At 31.6% G+C, this 22,937-nt stretch overlaps 1 protein-coding gene and 1 long non-coding RNA gene across 2 annotated transcripts; both read left to right on the top strand.

Annotated features, from left to right (window-relative positions):
• The first annotated feature begins 4,587 nt into the window (after positions 1–4,587).
• On the top strand, positions 4,588–15,499 carry LOC138318218 (uncharacterized protein PF3D7_1120000-like). Its single transcript, XM_069260411.1, has 6 exons — positions 4,588–4,682; positions 8,476–8,575; positions 8,984–9,692; positions 10,388–10,462; positions 11,710–11,937; positions 12,849–15,499. Exons 2-6 carry the CDS (start codon positions 8,501–8,503, stop codon positions 13,058–13,060), a joined length of 1,299 nt encoding a protein of 432 aa, XP_069116512.1. The 5' UTR covers positions 4,588–4,682; positions 8,476–8,500; the 3' UTR covers positions 13,061–15,499.
• Positions 15,500–17,321: 1,822 nt separating this feature from the next.
• Positions 17,322–21,454, top strand: LOC138318219 (uncharacterized). The gene is made up of 3 exons (XR_011207850.1): positions 17,322–18,246; positions 18,674–18,886; positions 19,868–21,454. It is a non-coding gene; the product is annotated as an uncharacterized lncRNA (long non-coding RNA).
• Positions 21,455–22,937: the final 1,483 nt, after the last annotated feature.

The following is a 22,937-nucleotide window of genomic DNA, read 5'->3' as shown; positions in this document are numbered from 1 at the left end:
TGATATCATTTGTCTAAGCGAATGCTGGATATCTGAAAAAGATGATTTCGAATTACACGGATATTGTAAATCGGTATACCCGAGGAAAAGTGGTATTGGTGGCGGTGTAGTGATATTCTACAAATCATGTTTATCAAATAGGATATCTGTCGTAGAAAACATTTATGATAGTATAATATGGATAAAAATTGACGATAACACGATAGATAGATACATCGTATTTTGTTATTTCCCTCCCGAAAACAGTGTATTTTATGAAAATGATGAATTAAGAGATATTGATATGTTTCAAATCCTACAAGATTCTTTAATAAGATATAGTGATCTTGGCAAAGTTTATATTACTGGGGATCTCAATGCACGAACTGGTTGTAGACTTGATATGATAGCAAATGATACTTTAGCTAGAAATACTAACCAATCCGCTGATTATGTTTCTGATGATATATGCGATATTACTGAACGTAAAAATATGGATAAAACAGTTAATTCTTTCGGTAGAAAATTATTGTCATTTTGTAAAAATACTGGTTATAGAATAATGAATGGACGACATCCTTGTGACCGAGAGGGAAGTGTTACATTTTTTAGTACGAATGGTACTAGCCTTATTGATTATCTACTTGTGGAGACTAATAACTTTCATGACATAGTAGAGTTTAAGTCTGGAAATTTTGAACCTGTCTCCGACCACGCACCTATATCTTTTACGTTGGGAATAGAACAAATCTCTGAAGTAAGACAAATTAAAGATGATATTCATACTCGATGTGTATGTGAAAATATACGGTGGATGAATGGAAATATAAATGAGATAAGACAAAATCTTATGGAAAATATGAATTCATTAAATGATTCACTTAGACCTTCATTGACAAACCGGGTTGATATTGAAAGATGTATTGAACGAGTTGGTTCTATTCTACGTGATGTATGTTTACCGTTGTGTGATGTTTTTACCTGTAATTTACATAAATCTGATGAATGTCAAAGGAAGAAATCAGCATTGAAAGAAGATAAACCTTGGTTCAATGATATTTGTAAGCAAAAGTACAACGAATACAAAAGAGCCTTGTATAATTTTAATAATGAGAAAAATGACAGTAATCATCAAACGCTTGCAGTGAAAAAGACCGCTTATAAAAAGTATGAAGTAAGACTTAAAAGAGAATATCAACGACATGAAGGTGATATGATGGAATATTTAAGAAAACATAACCCAAAACATTTTTACCAATTTTTCTGCAAAAATAAATCAAAGACATCTGATAAACTTTCAATTGATGATTTCTTCCTCCACTTCAAGAATCTCGCGAGCCAATGTAACCTAGATGGGGATCAATGTACCAACAATACTAATGATTTTATTGATAACAATTTGTCCTGTGTGTTTAATGAATTAGATAAGGAAATTACTGATCAAGAGGTTTTATTTTCTATACGCAAATTAAAAAGAAACAAAAGTTGTGGTGTCGACAAAATACTTAATGAACTTTTCCTTGATTGTAAGGACATACTTGCTCCATTTTTGGTCAAGCTTTTTAATGCCATTTTTCATTCGGGCATATTTCCAGAGGCCTGGTCTACTGGTTCTATCACACCAGTTTTTAAGAAAGGTGATACTGAAAATATTAATAACTACAGAGGAATAACTCTTGTTAGCTGTATGGGTAAACTTTTTACATCCATATTGAATGAACGTTTAGTAAAGTGGAGTACTGAAAATGATATTATAACAGATGCTCAATTTGGCTTCAAACCGGGCTATTCAACGATAGATGCAATATATGTACTTCAAACCTTAATTAACAAGTATTTAAGTAAAAAGGGCGGGAGATTGTATTGTTGTTTTGTGGATTATAAGAAGGCATTCGATCTTATTGACAGATCTCAGTTATGGAGTAAATTGATTAAACAGGGTGTAAGAGGGAAAATGTTACAAATAATTCAATCATTATATAGCTCGGTCAAATCTTGTGTTAAGCATAATGGTTATTATTCAGATTTTTTTCTCAAATACAATCGGTCTCTTCCAAGGAGAAATTCTCTCCCCGATTTTGTACTCATTATTTGTAAATGATTGTGAAATGCACTTTATTAATGAATGCTGTCCATCAATTGAACTTAATTTAATAAGTATTTTTCTTTTAATGTATGCAGATGATACAGTGCTTTTTGCAGAAACACCAGAGAAATTACAGCAAATATTAGATGCTCTGAAGTCTTACAATAATAAACATAGCCTTAATTTGAATATTGATAAGACAAAAATAGTTGTGTTTAGGAATGGGGGCATTATTAGAAACAATGAAAAGTGGTTTTATAATGGAAGCGAATTACAAATTGTTGACCGATTCAATTATCTTGGAATGCTTTTCAATTATAATGGGAAATTTTATGTAACTCAAAAACATGTTGCTGAACAAGGCAATAAGGCTTATTATGCAATCAATAATAAGTTCAAAAATCATCAATTTAATGTAAGTACACAATGTTCTGTATTTGACACATATGTAAATAGTATATTGAGTTATAGTGCGGAAGTTTGGGGTTTTCATAATGCCTTAGATATAGAAAAGGTTCATTTAAATTTTTGTAAAAAAATACTAGGGGTAAAAAAGAGCACTTGTAATAATTTAGTATATTGTGAACTCGGAAGATTGCCATTGTCAACATTAAGAAAATTACGTATAATTAAATACTGGCTTAAAATTCGTAACTCAAATAACTGTGTATTAAGAGCTTGCTACGAAGACAGAATACGCTCTGATGACAGTTGGATTTTAAATATACGAGGGGAATTAAATAAATTAGGATTAACATATCTCTGGAATAATACGACAGTAGATGATAAAGTTATTTATAAAATTATTGAGAATAGATTTTACGATGTTTATAGACAAGAACTAATTTCAAATGTACAAACGATATCAAAGGGGTTTCTTTATAGACATATTGTAGATAAATTCACTCTTCAATTTTACTTAACAAAATCAATTAATAATTCACATATGAAGAATATTGCACGTATAAGACTTAGTTCACATAATTTAAATATTGAACAAGGGAGGTATAGGAATCGTCAGAGAATTCAAAGATTGTGTGAGGTATGTAATGCTAATGACATTGAAGATGAATTTCACTTTATACTTATATGTAATTGTTACTCTGAATTAAGAAAAAAATATATTAAATCATATTATTATAAACGTCCTAGTGTGTTTAAGTTGGTACTCTTATTATCAACCCAGAATATAGGGGAATTAAACAGGTTAGGAAAATATATAGATTTGGCTTTAAAGCTACGAGATAATTTAATTTCTAATTTAAGTTAATTAATATTTCAAGGTTTTGAAATGTGCATTATAAATCATTGATCTTATGTTTTATGAAATAGTATATATACATAACCAATCATACAATGTACATGTTTTGCCATGCAAAATGTAGTTATATGTTTGTCCAGCACTGTCTGCATTGTTATATTGTATATGTTTATGTCAACTCTCCGATGTTGTAAAAAACAAGGAAATAAAAGAATCTGAATCTGAATCTGACTATTTACAAAGAAAAATATGACGTAAGGGAGATAAACGAACCGAAAACGATAGTAAACCTGTGGCTTATATCTTAAATAATGATGATCAAACTTGTGTATACCTTCAGATGAATTGGATGACACTCTTTACGTTGACATTACCTGTATTAAGATATCTTTAAAAGAAGACATCTGTGAAAACAAGGTTAATTGTGATAAAGATATGAATAGTGACGTTAAAGATATATTTTGAAATTGACGGAAGACATTTTAGCCAAAAATGATTTGAAGGATTAAGGTAAGAGACATTATAACCAAACATGGGCAATCTTCTGTGGGATTCAGTCGTTGTAAAGTTTATAAACCCAGAAATCTCGAAAACAATAATGTACATTCAGTATAATCTAAACTCTCTGTGGTGAACTCTCCTCATTAACTCATTAAGAAGATGAAATAATCCACAGGTATGCTATGCTATAGTCTGCAATTAAAACGACGAACATTATTAATTATTCCCCCCCCCCCCACACACACACTTTTTTCTCAATTTGATTAAATGACATAGACGTTTGGTATATGAATGAGAATTAACTTTTTCTTTACGAGAAATGTCCCCGGGAGGTCATTAATGATGACAGTCTTGTGAATATAAGACGCCGTTTTTGTGCTATATGCACACACTTGACGGGGACAAATGTTGTGGAAATAATGCAAGAATATATTCAAACTGTTTACATAAAATAACAGTTAATTTTTACAGAGGACTTCTCTTATGTAAACAATTTCATGCTGAAAGACACAGCTAGTCTATTCTTCTACTACTTTTTACATATATATAATAGGTACACCAATTGATCAGCTATTTATAATTTGAATAATATACAATATAAATGTAATAAACATGGTTCGTTGTACATAACATTAACCCTCTATACTATATTCCATATAACAATTTAAACCTATGTATTGACAACACATATCAGAAACGAAAGCATACGAGAAATCCCATGTTATCTATTTTAATAACACGTGTTTACAGTTCGAAGTGGGCGAGGTGTTCCGATTGTATACGTTACGTGTTGTATGTTTATCGGAACTGAAAACGAAACTGGACTTTCCGCACTGTCGCATGAAAGCTGAATAGGTAAGATAATTATTTTATGTTATTCTAATTTGATCTGTATAGATGCATTAAAATAAATGCATGTGACACCTTTTAATATGTTTGAAGCCACACTATTAAATTATATTACATTACAAGTGATACATTTTATTATAATGTACATGTATTATTGATGTACTTTCGGTTTGGTGTATTCTGTACTAATTATCCATAGATGATTTAATCATACAAAATATAAGGTTAATCTGTGTTAACAAGTAAAAAGGTTTGAATTTGACAAACCTTAGTTTTTCCTGTATCAAACATATTTTCAGTAAAGTTGTTAAGGGGGTCAAAATGTATGGCTTAACAGACGAATACACACACTTATATATATGAACAAAGTATTTCACTCAGTACATTACACTTAATAGTGAATAAATGAAACGATAGTCCTCGCTGATGTTATGGACATTATACGAATGTTCGGTTTTTCATTAATTCGCTACTGTATGATGCTGAAAACGAAAGCAGAAGTAGGATTTTAGAGCTAGGCCAAGCCTATAACCTTCTGAGGACAGAGGTAATGTTCCTTTTTTCATGAAAGCTATTAACAATTCTATATATACAAACTAACAATTGCACTTCCGGAGTTTCGAGATCCAAGAACGACTTGAATAAAGTATTTTTAACCATCGATTAGTCCTACTTTCCGGTGTTTGTGACGTCATAAAAATAACGTCAAATAATGACGTCATAATCACCGGATTGGTGGAGTATACGACGGTAAATTGTACTTTGAAATCTGATTTCAAAACCCACGTATTAGTGACGAAATAAGCATGAGCTGTTTAATATTTTCTATCTGAACGGGCAATGCTCTATTTACCAGTTGCTCTATACCTCTAATTGGAATTTCCCCTCGGGTCCCATTTATATTCGACCGAAGTCTCTTGTCGGAATCCCTACTTATATATAGGCCTATATATTCATAGAATTCATTTGCAATTTTGCTCTACTAACAAAATATATAGACAGAGAGTGTTTTCATATATGAAATTTATTGATCAAACGTTATAATATTATGTAAAAATAATTGATTAGTTTCAATTTTTAGTTTTTGATATCCAAAAACGATTTCCTCCAAGGACATATACTTTTATAATTACTACATCAGGCCCTCTGCCACATCTCTCTGTCTAGATAATTTGATCTTGCGCAATTTGACTTGAACATAAAAAAAGAACAAACAACAGTGTAAAGTTACAAAACAGAAAAAAAGTAATTAAAAAGAATATTAGACCAGCATGTTTAGCCGATATAGAATTTATAGGGTTTAATTACCATACATTTAAACAAAAACATACAATTACGTCAGAATCTACATTCATCCTTATTACACAATAGTCAGGCTTGGCAAGATATGTGATGTTGATAAAATTAGTAGAAATTACAGTTTTTTTTACTGTATTTACATAATCTTGTATATGGTTGGTAAAATTAATAGTGAAAATATATTCTAATACAGCGCAATACTAACAATATTCTGAAACTCCTTAGTACTGCACTGATATTGTCATTTTACTCGTTATAGCTGTATGAATTCATTGATATGTAGCAATATTTTAGTAGTCACCCACGATCATATACAATGCAATCTCATCACTAATTTTGTGGTCGTAACCTACTGGGATCGAGAATGACTAGTAGCATGCTTACCTGAACATCGACTTGATGGAAATCTCAATATCTATGAATTTTAAGGGTAGACCCTGTTTAAACTTATAGTGATATTTTGTATGCCTATATACATGTATAACTTATTAGGTGTACTTGAACATAACGTAGATGATAAAAAGTGTGTATGACCGGGTCTTACCTGCTGTATTGCTGTTGACTCGTAAACTATCATGTTGGTAGTACATTTTGGCAAATTACGCAAAAATGTACATTTCAGTTTAAGGGTTTGGTACATACTTCTGTCACCAAATAAACACACCACTACATGTTTACTAGTGTATATATCATGTACAAGCAGCGCTTACTAGACAATATTCGACTTTAAAAAAGCATACGCATCGAGTTTTTTTTTTACTTTGCAAATGGTGGTTGTAGATTATATCATGCAAATATGGCATATATGGAGGCGTTCCGATTGATAGCAATGTACATATTCCATGTTATAATGTTACCTGAACATAGTCAGAATACTGTTTTTAAGACAACAAGCTTACAGTCAATAAGTGTTGCAAGCAACACAAATCCCCTGCCGTCAATTACATCTATGGCAAGTTATTATTATTACTTATTTTCTCATATGCTCTCTTTGTATGAAGTTTGAACAAATTCTCTTAAATGAGATGTGTTCTCAAGTTATCGTCTGAAAAATAAAATTGTTGAAATGATCTGTTTTTAGTAACACTGACTTTTGTAGTTAACCTTTTAACCCCAAATCCAATCCCAAGCTATCATTGTATGAAGTTTGAATACAATCCGTTGATGTGTTCGCAAGTTGTTGTCCGGAAACTAAAATTTGTGTAACAATCTATTTTTAGTAACAGTGACCTTTGTAGTTGACCGTTTGACCCATAATCCAATCCTAGGCTGTGTCACCTGTGTATATGCTATCATTGTATGAATATTTAAGAAATTCTGTCGAATTCTGTCCCAAATCCAATCCCAAGCTGTATTTTCCAATATGCTACCATTGTATGAAGTTTGATCAAAATCCAAAAGATACTTTCTGCTACCGTTTTTGATCAAGATTTTGAAATGAAATACCATTCTTAAGTGCTGTAGCATTTCAAAACTACATACAATTACAATATATTTGGGTTAAATCAATATTTAGCATCACAATTTTCAAAAATCGTAAATAACATCATAATATGCCAATTTATTATATACGCTCTTTTAAGTTGTAGAAGTTACAGATAAATGTTAAATATGCATAGTCAATAATTTATTTTTGTAAAAGAACGGCATACGCAATGCATTGTTTTTGAAGTTCGTTTGTCGTGGAGAATGGTTATCATATGTGAGGCTGGGGCAATGTATTCTCTTCTATTAATCCCATGACCTTATGAACGAAACTTGTTGCTGGGTACCGATCGTAAATATGTTTATCCCTCAATCATGAAAATAGAATGGAATGAAAACAAATACTTTGATATAACATAGCAATTAATTGTAGTTTATCTTTTCATGTTTCCACCACCAACATATACAAGGCCTTTTATTGGTCATTTTGAACCTTTCGTTATGATTTATATTGGCTGCATATAAATGTATTACTTTCGACTTATTAAGATTACTTTTCAAAGCATATTTTGTTTTAAAATAACATTTATAGCGAATAGTTGCTCATTCAATGTATGATTTAAACTACGGAATATTGGCTCAAGATTTAGACACTTTTGTCATAAAGACATGACACAATATGTAGCCATTGCCTTCCCTGAATGTGGACGAGAAACGGCTGATAACCACACCAGAAATATATAGTTAACGTTAAGGCATAATCAAATTCCCAACAAGTGACTGTTATTGCCATTTACCTCATTATGTTATTGATCAAGTTTTCTTGAATTAATTGTTGGAAATCTTCTATTTCTTAATTTATGTCTATAATTAAAGTCAGCATGTCCATTATATTGACCATATTCAACCCAAACCAACAGATTCATTGTCTACTAGACAGAAATATCTCAATAGAAGCGTGCTGTGATCAAGACCTTGTTTGAAACCATCCTGGTTGGTAACTGAATTATAACAGAGATTGTCGTATTCCTATCAATTTCTGATTGTTAATTACATGGATGTATGTATTTTTCAGTGAAGAAGAAGTAGTAAAGAAAACAATGTTGCAAACCAATTTAGATTACGATTTGTCTTGGTCTTCCAACAAGAAGGCGGATGCTCCAACTTTAATCAAGGTAGGTTTAATTTATAACAAACCTTTCTTTGTCTCTATCACTTAGAGTCATTTTTAGCTGATTACACTTCGCTGAAATGTATTACAAAATAGACTTATCAGTTGGGAGATAAGGAATATACGTAAAAAGAATCGCTCCATCTAAAACGGGCAAAAATATTATTCCTATTCAAATATCTAATTAACTAGTCATCGAACAATGAAAACACTTATTTTCACCTTTTGACCTATGATATTACTATGATCCCCCTCCAAAATAACGGATCTTCTGAATAAATGTCTTCATGAAAAGTATTTTATTTATCACTGAGTGACTGTACAACGGTCCAAAGTGATACCACTTCTTTTTGCATGTGTAACTGGATATTCAATATCCACAATATAGTAATGGAGCTTTATTCTATTGTAGCATGTCAGGCAAGATGTGAAGAAGCATATGGACTTAATTACCATGAACATGCAAAAAATGGACAATGTTTCAAGAGCGCTGAACGAAGGGGATTTGACACTTCGAAAGATCTTATGTAAGGATTGCAAACATGCCATACGCTCCAAAAGAAGTCAGATACATGCCGGTAATGGACCAACTTACAAGAAAAGGGCGCTGAAAATGCTGCCACCAGAACGGCTCCATATCGTGACAGAAATTACAAATATGCTTATTCAACTAGAACGCTCCACGTCGGATGATAAGGAAGAGGAATACTGTACACAGGAGGAATATTACCAACAAGAAATCATGGAAACGAAACAGCGATATCAGGAAGAACTAGACAAGCTTCGGCTAGAAATGGAAAATATGAAAAAAGAGATGAATGTCCAACAAGAAGAGAAAAAGAAAGCATTAAAGAAAAGTACGACTGAAACAGAAGATCTTAAAAAGAAAAATGAAGAATTGATAAAGAAACTCAAATTGAAAGATGACGAATTGAAACGTAACCATCGACCGTATTCAGGATATCACAAGTCTGACAACAACGATGGAGATATCAAACGTTTAAATGCGGAAATTGAGAGCTTGAAATCCATATGCAATAATCACATACGGAAGTGTGAAGAACTTGAAACAACTATAAAAGGAATGGAAGAAAAGAATGTCTCCCTATTGAACGACATAAGTGAGTCATTATTCTTTTTTATGAAAATGGATTTAAATGAACTCCTTATGTAATAAATCTAAATGATGAAATAGAAAAATGATGAATATCAAAAAATAGTATGTATATACATTTGTCATCTAAACATATTTGTTATTTCTATATTTATTGATAAAGTATTTGTTGCCATCGGTATCAGTTGTATACGAATAAACTTGATTATTGATAGTTTAAAAGTAATTGAAAGTTAATATTTCGTATTATTTTGATAGAAGATCAATATTTTCAGCACAATTCTACTATATGTAAAGGTAAACTAATAGTATAACTGTTAATAGTATATTTTTTATAATGAATTCATTTACATATGGTTTATGATATGTCTGTGCTGTACCATGCTAATTATGTTTTAGGCCATAGATGTGTTTTTTTTCTGTTTTGCGTCCTTTCGTTGGTAAGTTTTAGGTCCCACGAGTGAAAAACAAACGAAAAGATATTTTTAGGAACTGAGCAATAAAGCAGGTACAACAGGGACAAAAAGGGATAAAACTATATGAAAAGATGTAAAATCTATAAAAATAATTTTGTGATTTTCCCCGAAAATTTATATGATTAACTTTTATGTATTTGTTTTGTTTTTGTTTTAGAATCCATGACATCATATAATACATGTTGATTCTGTTGATTGTTTAAATAATAATCTCTTTTACTTCAAGGTAATAAGAATGAAGAAATGAAATCGATGGCAAACCAAATCAAGGAACTGCAAAAACAGCATAGGAAAGAACTGGGTATAATTAACGTTCCTATAACAAAGGAAATATATACATGTATCTTTATTTTGTTTACCACACAGACATTTTAGTATTCTTTTGTTGAAACTAATATATGTTGTGTCTGGGTTTAGAATAATAACGATTTGTCTAAAAACACACTACGTTAGTGCAAGTACGAAAAATGAAACCAAATTAATGCTGACAAATTATCACATCCTTGAGTACCATTTCTTTTCAAGATGTTTTAAGTAAATGTACATTTTTCAATCACTTGAAATCGCCAGCCAGATTAATAAAATCCTACTTTGTTTTAGCATTAATATTTATATACAAATTATATTTTAAATTGTTTAAAACCGTACAGTTTGAACAAAATTACATTTTAGATATACAAATAATCCTTTGAAGAACTAGAAATTAAAGGCAAATTTGCACGTTGAATACTTCAACTCCATGTAAAGTGATCAAATATGAAAACAGGAATTTTATAAAATATGTTTACAACTAAACATTGCGAATTGTAATGCAGTTATTTTTGCAGTTTCCTTCATGAATACGTAGTGTTGATTAAAAAATAGAAACGTAATTATTTAGCATAACTAGGCACTTTATAAGAAATGTGCGACACAAGATAATGAAGAAAATAAAGCCCATATAATTATTTCGGATATCTCTGAATGAAAAGATTTTCATTGACACCTTTGCACACGCACAGTCACAAGAATGCATTTATATATTATATATATACATTTTTACAAATACAAAACATTTGTTTTTCACATGTTGACTGTTTGTTATTTCTGTCTTCTAAAACTAATTTGGTAATTCATGAAGGTTAAATTGCTTTTAGAGAATAAAGTATTAATAATAATTATTAAAACTAATAATACCAAGAAGATTTTGGCAATTGCGATAATGGTAATTGGAGAAGTCAAAATCAAATCAGAGATCAAATCTAACCAGTATGTGTGTGTGTTTTATTTTAGTATGTATATTGATTATTTAATACAGTATGACATTTAGATACAAATTCTTTATTCTAACACTTACTGAGTATTGTATTTGGTACCAATTGATAGTCTATGATGTGATAATTAAGTTATGACTTCTTTTAAGGTACAATAATGTAAATTAACCAATTTAAATACTATAAAACATAATTGAATTGATAGGTGTCATTTACTAATAATCCACTCCATGATTTGTCAGGAAAGGAGACAATAAACATTGTCATACTTCAGACTCTTTAATACTCATTTCAGTTTTAGGATTGTGCAAAGAACGCAGTGGCATGGGCAAAGCGATGGTGGACATGATAACACGGGAGCTGCAGAGGCGCGTCGGGGGACTACTGGATGGGGACAACACTAATCTCACTATTAAACAGTGTACGGGAACCTCGGATATCCCGAATGGACCCCTGATTGTATTGTGTCTGAATATGTCCCGGATAGGTACCAACATACAGGATGCTCTCGGAGAGATTCAGTGTAAGTTTCAATGTGCAATAGACGAAAAATAAAGATGGGAGAAATTCTATTTCCCGTATAAATATCGATATTTCATATTTCCTGCATTTCATTCAATATACTTAAACGCTTTGTGACTACATTTACCATTTAAAAATTGAGTATTGAACACGTCTATAAGAGTAAAAAAAGACATATTACTTTTTAAATATTCGGAAGTTCGTGCATAGACTACAATAATTCAATTATGCTTGTAAAAAGTATTTTCATTGCCTTAAAAATTCCCTTTATCAACCCATAAATGATAAAAATGCTGTCTCCATCGTTCTCTGATTGGCTGATATAGCGATGTAATGTTGTTATGGGGTTAAGCGATCCAAGCTGTATTTGGAATTCTGAAGATCTTACCTATAGAAGATTGAATAATAAAGATTAATTTGAATATAGTTTTGTTATAGTTATGAAGATATAACACAAAAAATGGGAGTAATCTAATCATGGACTGCTTCGTTTCATTATTTAAACATTAATTGGCGTTTAAATCGTGTATATATGTCTAATAAGTACAAAACACGATATGAAATAATTTATATTGCCTTTGGTGTACGCACAATCAATTCTTAATTCCATATAAGACATAGTGCCCAGATTTTTTTTCAGGATGCAATTAATTATTTTTAACATTTTATCTTGAAATAAAATTAGAAGCTCAAACATATCAATGGTGGTAATGGTGTTAAGGAAGTAACTTTTATAGCTGCAGAAAATACTGCTCCTGTTATTGATAGAGAGAAAATACCATTTGTCAGTGATGGAGAATCTTTAAATAAGCAATTTCGTGTGTCATCATGCTATTATCAATATTACTGTAACTATTCATGCATCACTAAATACGGATAATTTAACAGTTTGAGTGTTGAATATCTTTTCAGCTGACAAAAATGTGTTTGTCATGGTACTTCATCACACCAGTAAAGACAATCTGTCATCTCTAACTCCCACAAGTCTCCGCGTGACCGGAAGTGAGCTGCGACAACTTGGCGGGATCATTGACATGGCGTTCAGTAGCGACAGTGGTCTGTACGACTGTGACCTTAACAACAACGCTATAGATAAAATCACCTCTATCATGAGGAAGTATTAAAACACTTCAATAAAGGAACACACTATTACATTTTCTTCTTTACCTATATTGACTTTCATTTTATATGTCACAGGCGTATTTACTGTATGTAATAAAGAGATATATGCACATTGCATTTGTAACAAGCTTTAGAATATGAATAATAAATAATATTCAGATAAGTCCATACGGGAAAGAGATTATGCATATGTATGAATGAAGGCAAAGCCTTGAAAAAGGACTGTGAAAAAAATCGTTACCCTAACATTTAGATAATAAATTGCCCTTGTACACAGTATTGTATATTGATGCTGATATCTTTATTCAGAGACAATTCATTAAAACCGTTTCATCAAATTTATTTACAAGAAGCTAGAAAACACATTTTCAGAAAAATATAAACAGGCCATTTGTAATGCGCGGGAATATGTGACGTCATGTTTTGACCAGTTTCATTTTTGTTTTTGTCAGTGTTCGCAAGACTTTTTCCTCGGGACAAAATTCCAAATTCCAAGGGTACATAATTGTATTGGCTGGTATTGCTTATGGACGAGTTAAACTTACAGGTTATTTTATCTACGCGGCACGGACTCTTATAAAACTGAGGTTTTATTTATTTTTAGATTTTTTAGATTTACATTTGTTAAAAAATAACAAGTATAGAAATGAAGAAATGCTTCCAGTTGGAAAATATCAAATGTATTTGATTAGATTTTCAAACGTTATTTGAATGTTGAAGAAAAAACATTTATCGAAATAAAATAAGTACATGATTTTATAACCACTCATTTTGTAACCTCTATTCCATGTATATATGATGTATAGTTTACACCCTTCTCCTAACGCACCAAACTATTACCGGTTTGTGTGTTTTACTTCTGGAACTTACTTTTGTTGTAAACATTTGTATTACTTTATATTTATTATTACACTTTATTTGAATATCTGTTAGTGTAAAACTGTTTAATAACTATAATTGTGTCTGTGTCATTACAATATGTATGTGTGTAATGACAGTGAAATATTCTTTTACAATGAATACAACAAATACAATGTACAATACATTACAATACGATACGTAGTCTAATATCAAAAGTTAAGATAGATAAATGGTTATCTTCAGTAATTATGTAAAACACAAGTATTGATTACTCAAATTTATAAGCTCATCTTCTTGTCCGTTTTAGAGAAGATATAATCATAGGTTTTGCAGCAAATTGGAAATTAAAATTTATTACAATGTATTACATTCGGAAGTGAGGTTTACCCCGCGTTACATCAAAGTAATGATCAATTGATTCAATTTGCAATCATAACCCTTTCACAATTTGTTTTTAAATTGTCAAAAACTATTTGAACATTTGCCCTTACAAGATATTACAGATAGGAATTTTCTTTATTTATCACGTGGTTAAATGATGGAGCTTGAACAGTTTTCTTATCGTATCCCCCTTCGTCTGAGTATGTTATTTTTCTGGACTGAAATTTCTTAATAGAGTAGAGACTTTCTCTTATACGTATCCAACTTAACAGTTTACTTTTTATATTTTTTTTTTTTTTCACGTTTAATAAATGCCATGGAGTAATATAGCAAGACATCTAGTGATTAAATCAACTCGATGGTGCACAGAGCAGTGTGATAATTGCATTTACATTTCTTGATTCTAAATTGTGATGTTTATTCCAATTCAAAACATCAATTAATTAGTTTAATGTTGTCTCAAATAAAAGTGCTTATAAAAACATCTAAATTTAAATTGTGTGATTCTGTATATATATATTCGAAATACCACATAGATAGATACGTTGTTTGTATATTGCATTTATTAACTATGTTCTAGTCAGATATTTTTTTTCAGTAAACGTTGGTGAAGGCTGCGTGTAATATGCTCACTGGTATTACGATGTAAGTGGTTAAGCAATGTACTATATATAGTTAGTGTTAAGTCACTTGACTCTATTAAAGATAGTGTCAACTTTTCGTGAAACGCTTAATACACAAAATTCCCAAGTTTCCATTGGGAAACTAAGATGAAATTTAGTGTGTGTATACTTTAATCTTCTGGTATATATTATAGCTCTCAAAGCTCAAACACAGAACTAGTACTCAAGTATCTCTTGTTTGAATTAACAACATTGAACAGTGAGAACTATTTTAAGTCTACCTATAAATGCGCATTTCTTATTCTATATTCAAAGGCTTTTGCTTAATCTTTTTTGAAAGAAGTCTGATTAAAGTTATATGTGCCGTAATTTACATATTCACGAATCAAGGAAAGCTTTTAATATGCTATTCACTACCACAAATTACCATTATTTTGAGAATTTCAATGCTTACAATTCAAATGTTTTAAATTTTCAAGTACAATTTACGTCCAGTTACGGCACATATAACTTAAAAAATCATTTTAATAAAATGGAATGAATTGAAGACTTAATAAAATTGCATGTCATCGATAATGTTCTCCAGAGTGATTTATTTAACTAGTCCAATATAACGTTGCTGTAACATTTAACATAATGCAAAACATTGTTTCCTATTGCTATACACAACAATATTGATATAATGTCTCATATTTAATGTGTACATTGTAACGACGCGATTAAGGAAGGTTGGATGATTCAGTGAATACAAAGCATCTGTCTTAACGGGTTTTATATATAAGTCTATTTCATTTTAATATACATTGTACGTTGTATATATTATGCTCGTATGCATTGGATGCAGAAAGCATTAATATTACTTACACGCATAATTTACAAGGCATGCCTCACTGAATAGATGAATAGCTAATACAGTTGCAAGTCGTATTTAACTACAGCACATAAATTATTGGAAAATATAGTGATCTATAAACTATAAATCTCTGCCCAACTTTTGTAATTTATATATTAATATAGCATAATTTGACACGGAATTGAAAATAAATCGCTGCCCATTAAAAGATTACTTTATTATGAAAACGGTAATATTGTAATTAAGACGCATATGACATCAATAAAAGAGTCCTGATTGCAAATAGCTCTAGAAATATAAAAACCTTTAATTTGGTATTAAATGGACATTAACAATTTATACAAGAAAGTATTAAACTTAGTTCGCCTGCTTTCCCAAATGGCTAATAAGTTCATTTGGTTAAAGGTTGTGGTGACAATTACATTATTTTTAGCTCAGCTGGCCCGAAGGGTTCTGCATGGATTAAAACCAATTTGGCCTGAAACTTCCTTGGGGGAAGAGTAATAAATTTTGCCCTTATTTTGGCACTTACCCCACGGGGCAGAAGGGCGGGGTCCAATAGCGGAATTAGAGGTAAATCCTTTAAATCGCTACTAGTCGTATAGTTATGCTTGGACTGTAACCAAATTTGGTCCAGAAACATCCTTGGAAGAAGGGTTACAGAATTTGTATAATTCTGGCTTTGACCCCCTGGAGCAGAAAGTGTGAGGCCGAAATAGGGGAATTAGAGGTAAATATTCAAATTCCATCAGAAAAGAAACAATGAACCTGTATTCAGAACATTCCTTGACATTACAAACCAGGTGATCGATACAGGCCCTCTGGGCATTGTTTTATTATAACTTCATTTCAATTTCCAAATACTTACATGAAATTGCAAGTATGTTTTTCTTCCGATATATTTTGGTATTATGTGGTAAATTATGGCCGTTGACGTATTGTTCCACGCATATACATGTACATGTAATGATTATTCAAAACAAGTCAATTGATCGACAGTTTCAAAATTCACCCACCATGTGATTTGTGGTTGTGCGTTGCATTAAAATGTATTCATAATCAATTACCATATTATACTGTCGAATGAAATAAATACTTGCATTTGTAATTTTGAGCGGCTTTCATTGACAAGATTTGTACTGTTCGAAAGGCTTCAGCAAGAAGTCGACAGATTATGTAAGGAATTAGGTAAGTATCATTACATTAAAACGTCAATTGGTGATCTGAGTCAGTCAAGCTTCAAGGACAACGTCGTGGTTTTACCACAATTTACAAGATATAATGTTTTATAAATAAAACGGGGTTACCTATGAATCTAAGTCATCTCTATAAAACTTTAGAATTCATGCTTCATGAATATAAATCCCGGAACTTTAATTTCTGTATTCAACGACATATCAAACTTTGAAAATTAAACATTATATAGCACAACCATGAATAATTCGGAGTCTCGATGTTTCGAAGTTTTCGTATCGGTCCCTTGAACTTTGACGAATTGAGGTTTGACTGTATATGGAACACACTCTATAAACAGATAGATCAATACGACCCTCAAAATGTCGAGCCTGATAATCATTTTCTTGTATTGATTCTGAAATACTTAAATATTTAAGGGAAATTGAACATTATATTTTATTATATATAGCCTTCTTACCATTCTCATATGATAGTTCTTGTATTCTGTAGTATAGTAATGTGGTTGGGAATTGTACATTATAATATTAATAAAACAAATTCTAAGCGACATTTAAAGTTTCAAGTATAATATAAACTTATGTAAAGCTATTTTACATTGATTACGAAACAAGTTAACAACTAATACAAATCACTTTCCATGGCCCGGTGAAAGAGGGCAATGGGTCTTAGAACGCACGTGATCGGGCAAGTGACTTTTTACCTCGTCCGTGCCAAGAATCGAGCTCCGGCCGGCTAGGTGTAAGGCGGGTTGAATAACCACTAAAACATCCGATCACCCATATAGCTATTTATTCTCCATTAATGCACATTTTGCCAAACACTATTCGAAGTGAAATCTTACTTTAATTGCAATTAATATGGATACAAGAATGACGACTTTTGAAAAACCCAGGGTTACCTTATTGATATGTCCGAACTACAAACCGAGAAAATATAAGAATTCATCAGTTCGTGCTTATTATACATTGTACAGATATATACAGTGTATATCGTCCTTGATATTCAATAGGTTCCTATACTTAGTACTTAGTATATGTAATCGTAGTAAAAGATTATATAAAATTATTGTTTACACCCAAGGATAGGGAATCGATCGTGGATTGACCTGATATTGACTAACCGTTATATACTATAGGCCTAGATTATATCTGAATAATCTCTGCCTAAACATTTACTGTTAATTTTTCACCTGCATCTTTTAACCCATTTCCTTCCTTTCTTTTAGGTGTGTTGGAAACCTAAATAAGCTGCACGTATGCGTCCCTCCCGTCCGGTGAGTGCATTCGAATGGATAACAATACACCATGATAATGTTGCTACCGACGCCGGCTGTTAATAGGACATTAAACTAATAAAACCAAACATCTATAAATCCCGATTATTGTTATATTTAAATAAAGCAGAAGCAATTGCATTTTCCCGTCTGGGAGTTAAATATAAATAGTATTCTCAAGTATCTTTGGCACAGCAATGAATGAATGAATGGTTGATGTTGCGATAATTTTCAATGCAGAGTTATCTATCTTTGGAAACAAATATTGATCGTTGGGCCTCCACTTTAAAAAAAAAAGTTTATTCACTTATCTATGGCGATACTCGCATAAATTGTACTTTTATGAGAAGATGATTATGTAAACGAAAAAACCCACTAGTTAAAGAGTTAAAAAATCAAATTCACTTTTCTTTCATTCCCTATGCAGCTATGAAGGTACGTCGCGGTAATCGGAGTGGTATAGACAAGCCTATGGCTGATGTGGTGTTTAAGGAACTGAAGAGGATGCTGGGAGGAATTTTTGATTTGGAGAATATCGACTTTTCCATTGTGTTAACTAGTACAACAAATGTAACCAAAGGCCTGTCATTTGTGATCAGTCTAAATACCTATGTGCAGGCCGCTATACAAGGAATCAAAGGTATGTTTGCTTTTAGACAGCGATAAAATGTTAAACATACGTAATTGATAATGAAGAAAAGTTACGAACTATCAATCAGAATTTTAAACATTAGTCTTGTCAAGGACATGATATAGCGTCGATGATATGACAATAGGAATCATTTCTTCAAATAAATCCAGCCCAAAGTGCTCGTTGCTTGAGCAACTCTAGAGAGATGCAGGGGTTCCCTAACAATCGAGTGTTGTTTATCATGTTTATCAAACTTGAGTCAGTTAATCATGAAATTTAAAAATGAGGTTTAAGCGAGTGCCTCGTCTCAATCTAAAGAATTACCGAACGAGAATGATATGATTATAACTATCATATAATTATAACTTAAACTCTATATTTACAGTGATGGTTAGTGTAACATACTTACTTATTTGATAAAAAAAACCTCTTATATACGGTACATATCTTCTAAACCTGTTATGTTATAGACATTCTCACTTTAATGGGACAACTTCGGTTGGAAGGAAACTCTTTTTCTTTTTCTTTCATACCTACAGGTGTAATACTGGCTGGTCTAGGGCAATACACTCATGTCGCCCGAGGCTATAAAGCCTCGTGACGTCACGACGTCAACAAAATTTCTATTTCCTCGGTAAAATTTTAACAATTTTTTTCACAAACTTGCCTGGTTGTGCTAAAGAAGATGCAAACAACGGCATTTGTGTTGAAAATATCACGTAATTGTTCATGTATGAAAAAATTGACTTGCAGTCGGGGTTTTCTTCGAATTTATTTCAAAATGGCGGGATATTGTAGCTGTAAAATTGCAATAAAACGTCGAGGTATGAAAGAAAAATACTCTTTCATAAGTGGATATGAAGGATAGGGATATTCTCCCCTTGGGATCACATCCATTTCATATCCACATATGAAAGAATCTTATATTATATAATTATATCAATTCAACTCACTTTGAATATTTTGAACATTTTTATATTTTATATACAGGTACATTTTTGCTCTCCATTACATCGACGAGGAAAACATATCACTGATCACACCCACCAGGGAACATTTAACAGGAAATGCTGTACAACATTTGGGAGGCATTCTAGACATAGTGTTCAACAACGACAACGAACTGTATGAGTGTGATATTAATAACAGCGCTATCGACCAAATAGTAACCCTTCTAAAGCAACATTGATTCATAATTAGCTTTGATAGAAACACATATCATTTTTATTTGCTCTTAAAAGTGGGTTGTTTTCATTTTTTCTTAATAACTCATCGAAAATTGATTAATGGTGTATATATTTAGATAACCTTGGTGCATGTATAAAACATACGTCCTTAGTAGATACACATAAAACATATTATGCATCTTTACCTTCTCGTTGTTACAATACAATCTGGATAAAGCCAGCCAATATATTAAAAGTAAAGCAAAGTAAAGTACCTAATGTTAATATTCATAGTCTGATGAGTAAATCGAAGTCAATATCTGATACTTAAGACAATGTAACACATGATATACAGTATTGGTATAAAACGTAGCTACAACTGGTGTCAGTTTTGTTCTCGAACTTGGATTTAATATACATGTATATGTACAGTATTATCTCAATTGCATTGACCCATCACTACCATTGTTCTCTCTGTGTGTGTCATGTAATATCATTTCATCTGTCGTGTTCAACACAGTGTATTCCCTATTGTCTTAACACTGCTAGTATTTGTGTTTTATTGAGGAAAATGTGCCATATTGCCATATATTCCGACACTGAGTATTACATACAATGATCTCATTTGTTTCCTTGCTATCTGGAAAGAATGTACGCACACATAACAAAACATAGCACTTAGATAGATTACGTGGAGGCCGCCACATATAAGATTTTCGTTAGCCTGAAAAAGATTTTCCTATGTGAGCCTTATACGCTTGCCATATGTGTATCCCAATATCGTATAAAGCAGTCAAAATTGATGATTCAAAACCATGTTATAGTCCTACGTTGGTATGTTTCTTGAATGTTTAGATCTGTAAGCTTTTAAATGAAATTCAAAGCATTTATTAAGCGCGATTATGATAATTTTCTTCTATAATAATTTGTTTGTGTGATTGTGAAAAAGAATAAAGCTTTATATATTATCGGACTAGCAGAATGCATGATAAATAAATAAATATACCCTAATGTTCATCATTATTGTATGGTTTTCCTTTTCGATGTGCATAGCTCCGGACGTCTTAATTACAGCAGTTATATCATTTTTTTTCTATCAAACATTAAATGACTCTCTTCTTTTCAATGTGTATAGCTCCGAATATCATATCAGTTATATCATTTATAGTGGCGGTGCTAAACACAACCATATCAGTATTGATGTTCTGTGACAGCTAGCTCAAAGCTAAACTTTATTGCATGTGATAACCGTTTCTGTGTATGGTTGAATTGTCGAATCGGAGTCTCTCATATATAATGCATAGCATTCTGTGATGACAATGTCTAGTATATCGGTTTAGATATATACCGATACCATATACTATCAGCATTCGTCCTTATTTCTAGTTGAAATTGAATAAAGAGTGTTCATAGCGTGCAGCATCTTCCTGTTGTCTTTGCTCAACAGACGTTGACGGACGTACATTATTTATAATATAATTTACTCATTTGTTTTTTGCATAGCTGGTGAAGTGTATGGAATGACTTTTTATTATAAACGACATTGATTTTTTCTTATGTTTAGTGACGCTACGATCAAATTTGACGAATTGGACTAGAAATTTTTAAAAGACGAGATGTTTTTGCAGAGGTGACGGGAGTGTCAAATAAGCAGAGACAAAAGTAATAAAAGGTCTTTGTTGAACGTAATTTTATCAAAGTTACGTTAGGTGAAAATTATATAAACATTTTGACACGTTTACAGTTCGATTTGGTTTCTAATCATTACTTTATCATTATTAGTATATATGTAAAAAGAATATACTTTTTAAATGAATCTCTGCAGTACTGTAAATACATGTATATATTAGTATTAATTAACCTTTGTCAAAACAATATCAACTGAATTGGTACTTTACCAACCTCTTATTATACTAGAGAAATAGGCAACTGTTAATGGCAGAAATAATTATATGTAATTATAATTACTTCACATGATATATGCTAATGATAATAAAAAATACTTTTAAAGGTATCTTCATAATTCCAACTGTTCCGAAAACAGACTTATTTTTTTTAGTGTTCCAGCAAAACTGATATAATGTAACTTTTCGTATCCCTGTTCCCCAAGCCAAATATTCACTGTTGCCATACTTGGAAGTCATTATCAATACGGTGTTTTTTCACGTTGAAAACAAGCGTTATAACGCCCTTCGAGAGTGAAGTTCATATTACGAATTTAAGGTTTACAAAAGAAACGGAACAATATCAATAAATAATGCATTTTCAGCACTAATATTGACATTAGTCAGGCAAACAATTCGATACCAGATGATAAGAATTTCCTGTAGCAGTAACAACGGGAAAATACTGCGATGTCAGTAAATAAATGTTTAATTTCTTTCGTGCGATTCAAATCCTAAATTTAATGCTTTGATCCCGTACATTCCAGTGACGTCACTTTTAGTAGGAGTGAATGAAACGTCAGTCAGTCCCTCCAAACAGTGACGTCACAATCACCGGAATGACGTCGCTTACATATTTCCCACGGTATTAAAAAGGGATACACACTCATTCGGTTTAGTGGAAGCATCTCGCTTTTAGCGAAAGCATATAAAAAACCGGCAATTTGCTTATGTTTTGAATGCACATGCATATATATGCCATGTATAATGAAATTGGTACGAGTTTTAATATGGTGTCGACACAGAAAGACGAGATGACTCGGCAAAACCTCGTCATTTCATCCCATCGCACAAACGATACCAGCATCGATATTAATTACAGCAAAATAAAAATATGTAACGTTGGAAATATGCGATTGTTATTCAATATTTACATAAACCAGTGTAATTAAAACAAAACATTTATTTATCTAGATAGATAATAATTTTCAAATTCCGTACACCGCCTGC

The sequence above is a fragment of the Argopecten irradians genome, chromosome 3, assembly GCF_041381155.1.
Source record: "Argopecten irradians isolate NY chromosome 3, Ai_NY, whole genome shotgun sequence".
Classification (NCBI taxonomy): domain Eukaryota; kingdom Metazoa; phylum Mollusca; class Bivalvia; order Pectinida; family Pectinidae; genus Argopecten; species Argopecten irradians.
This window is presented reverse-complemented; position numbering and strand designations above follow the sequence as displayed.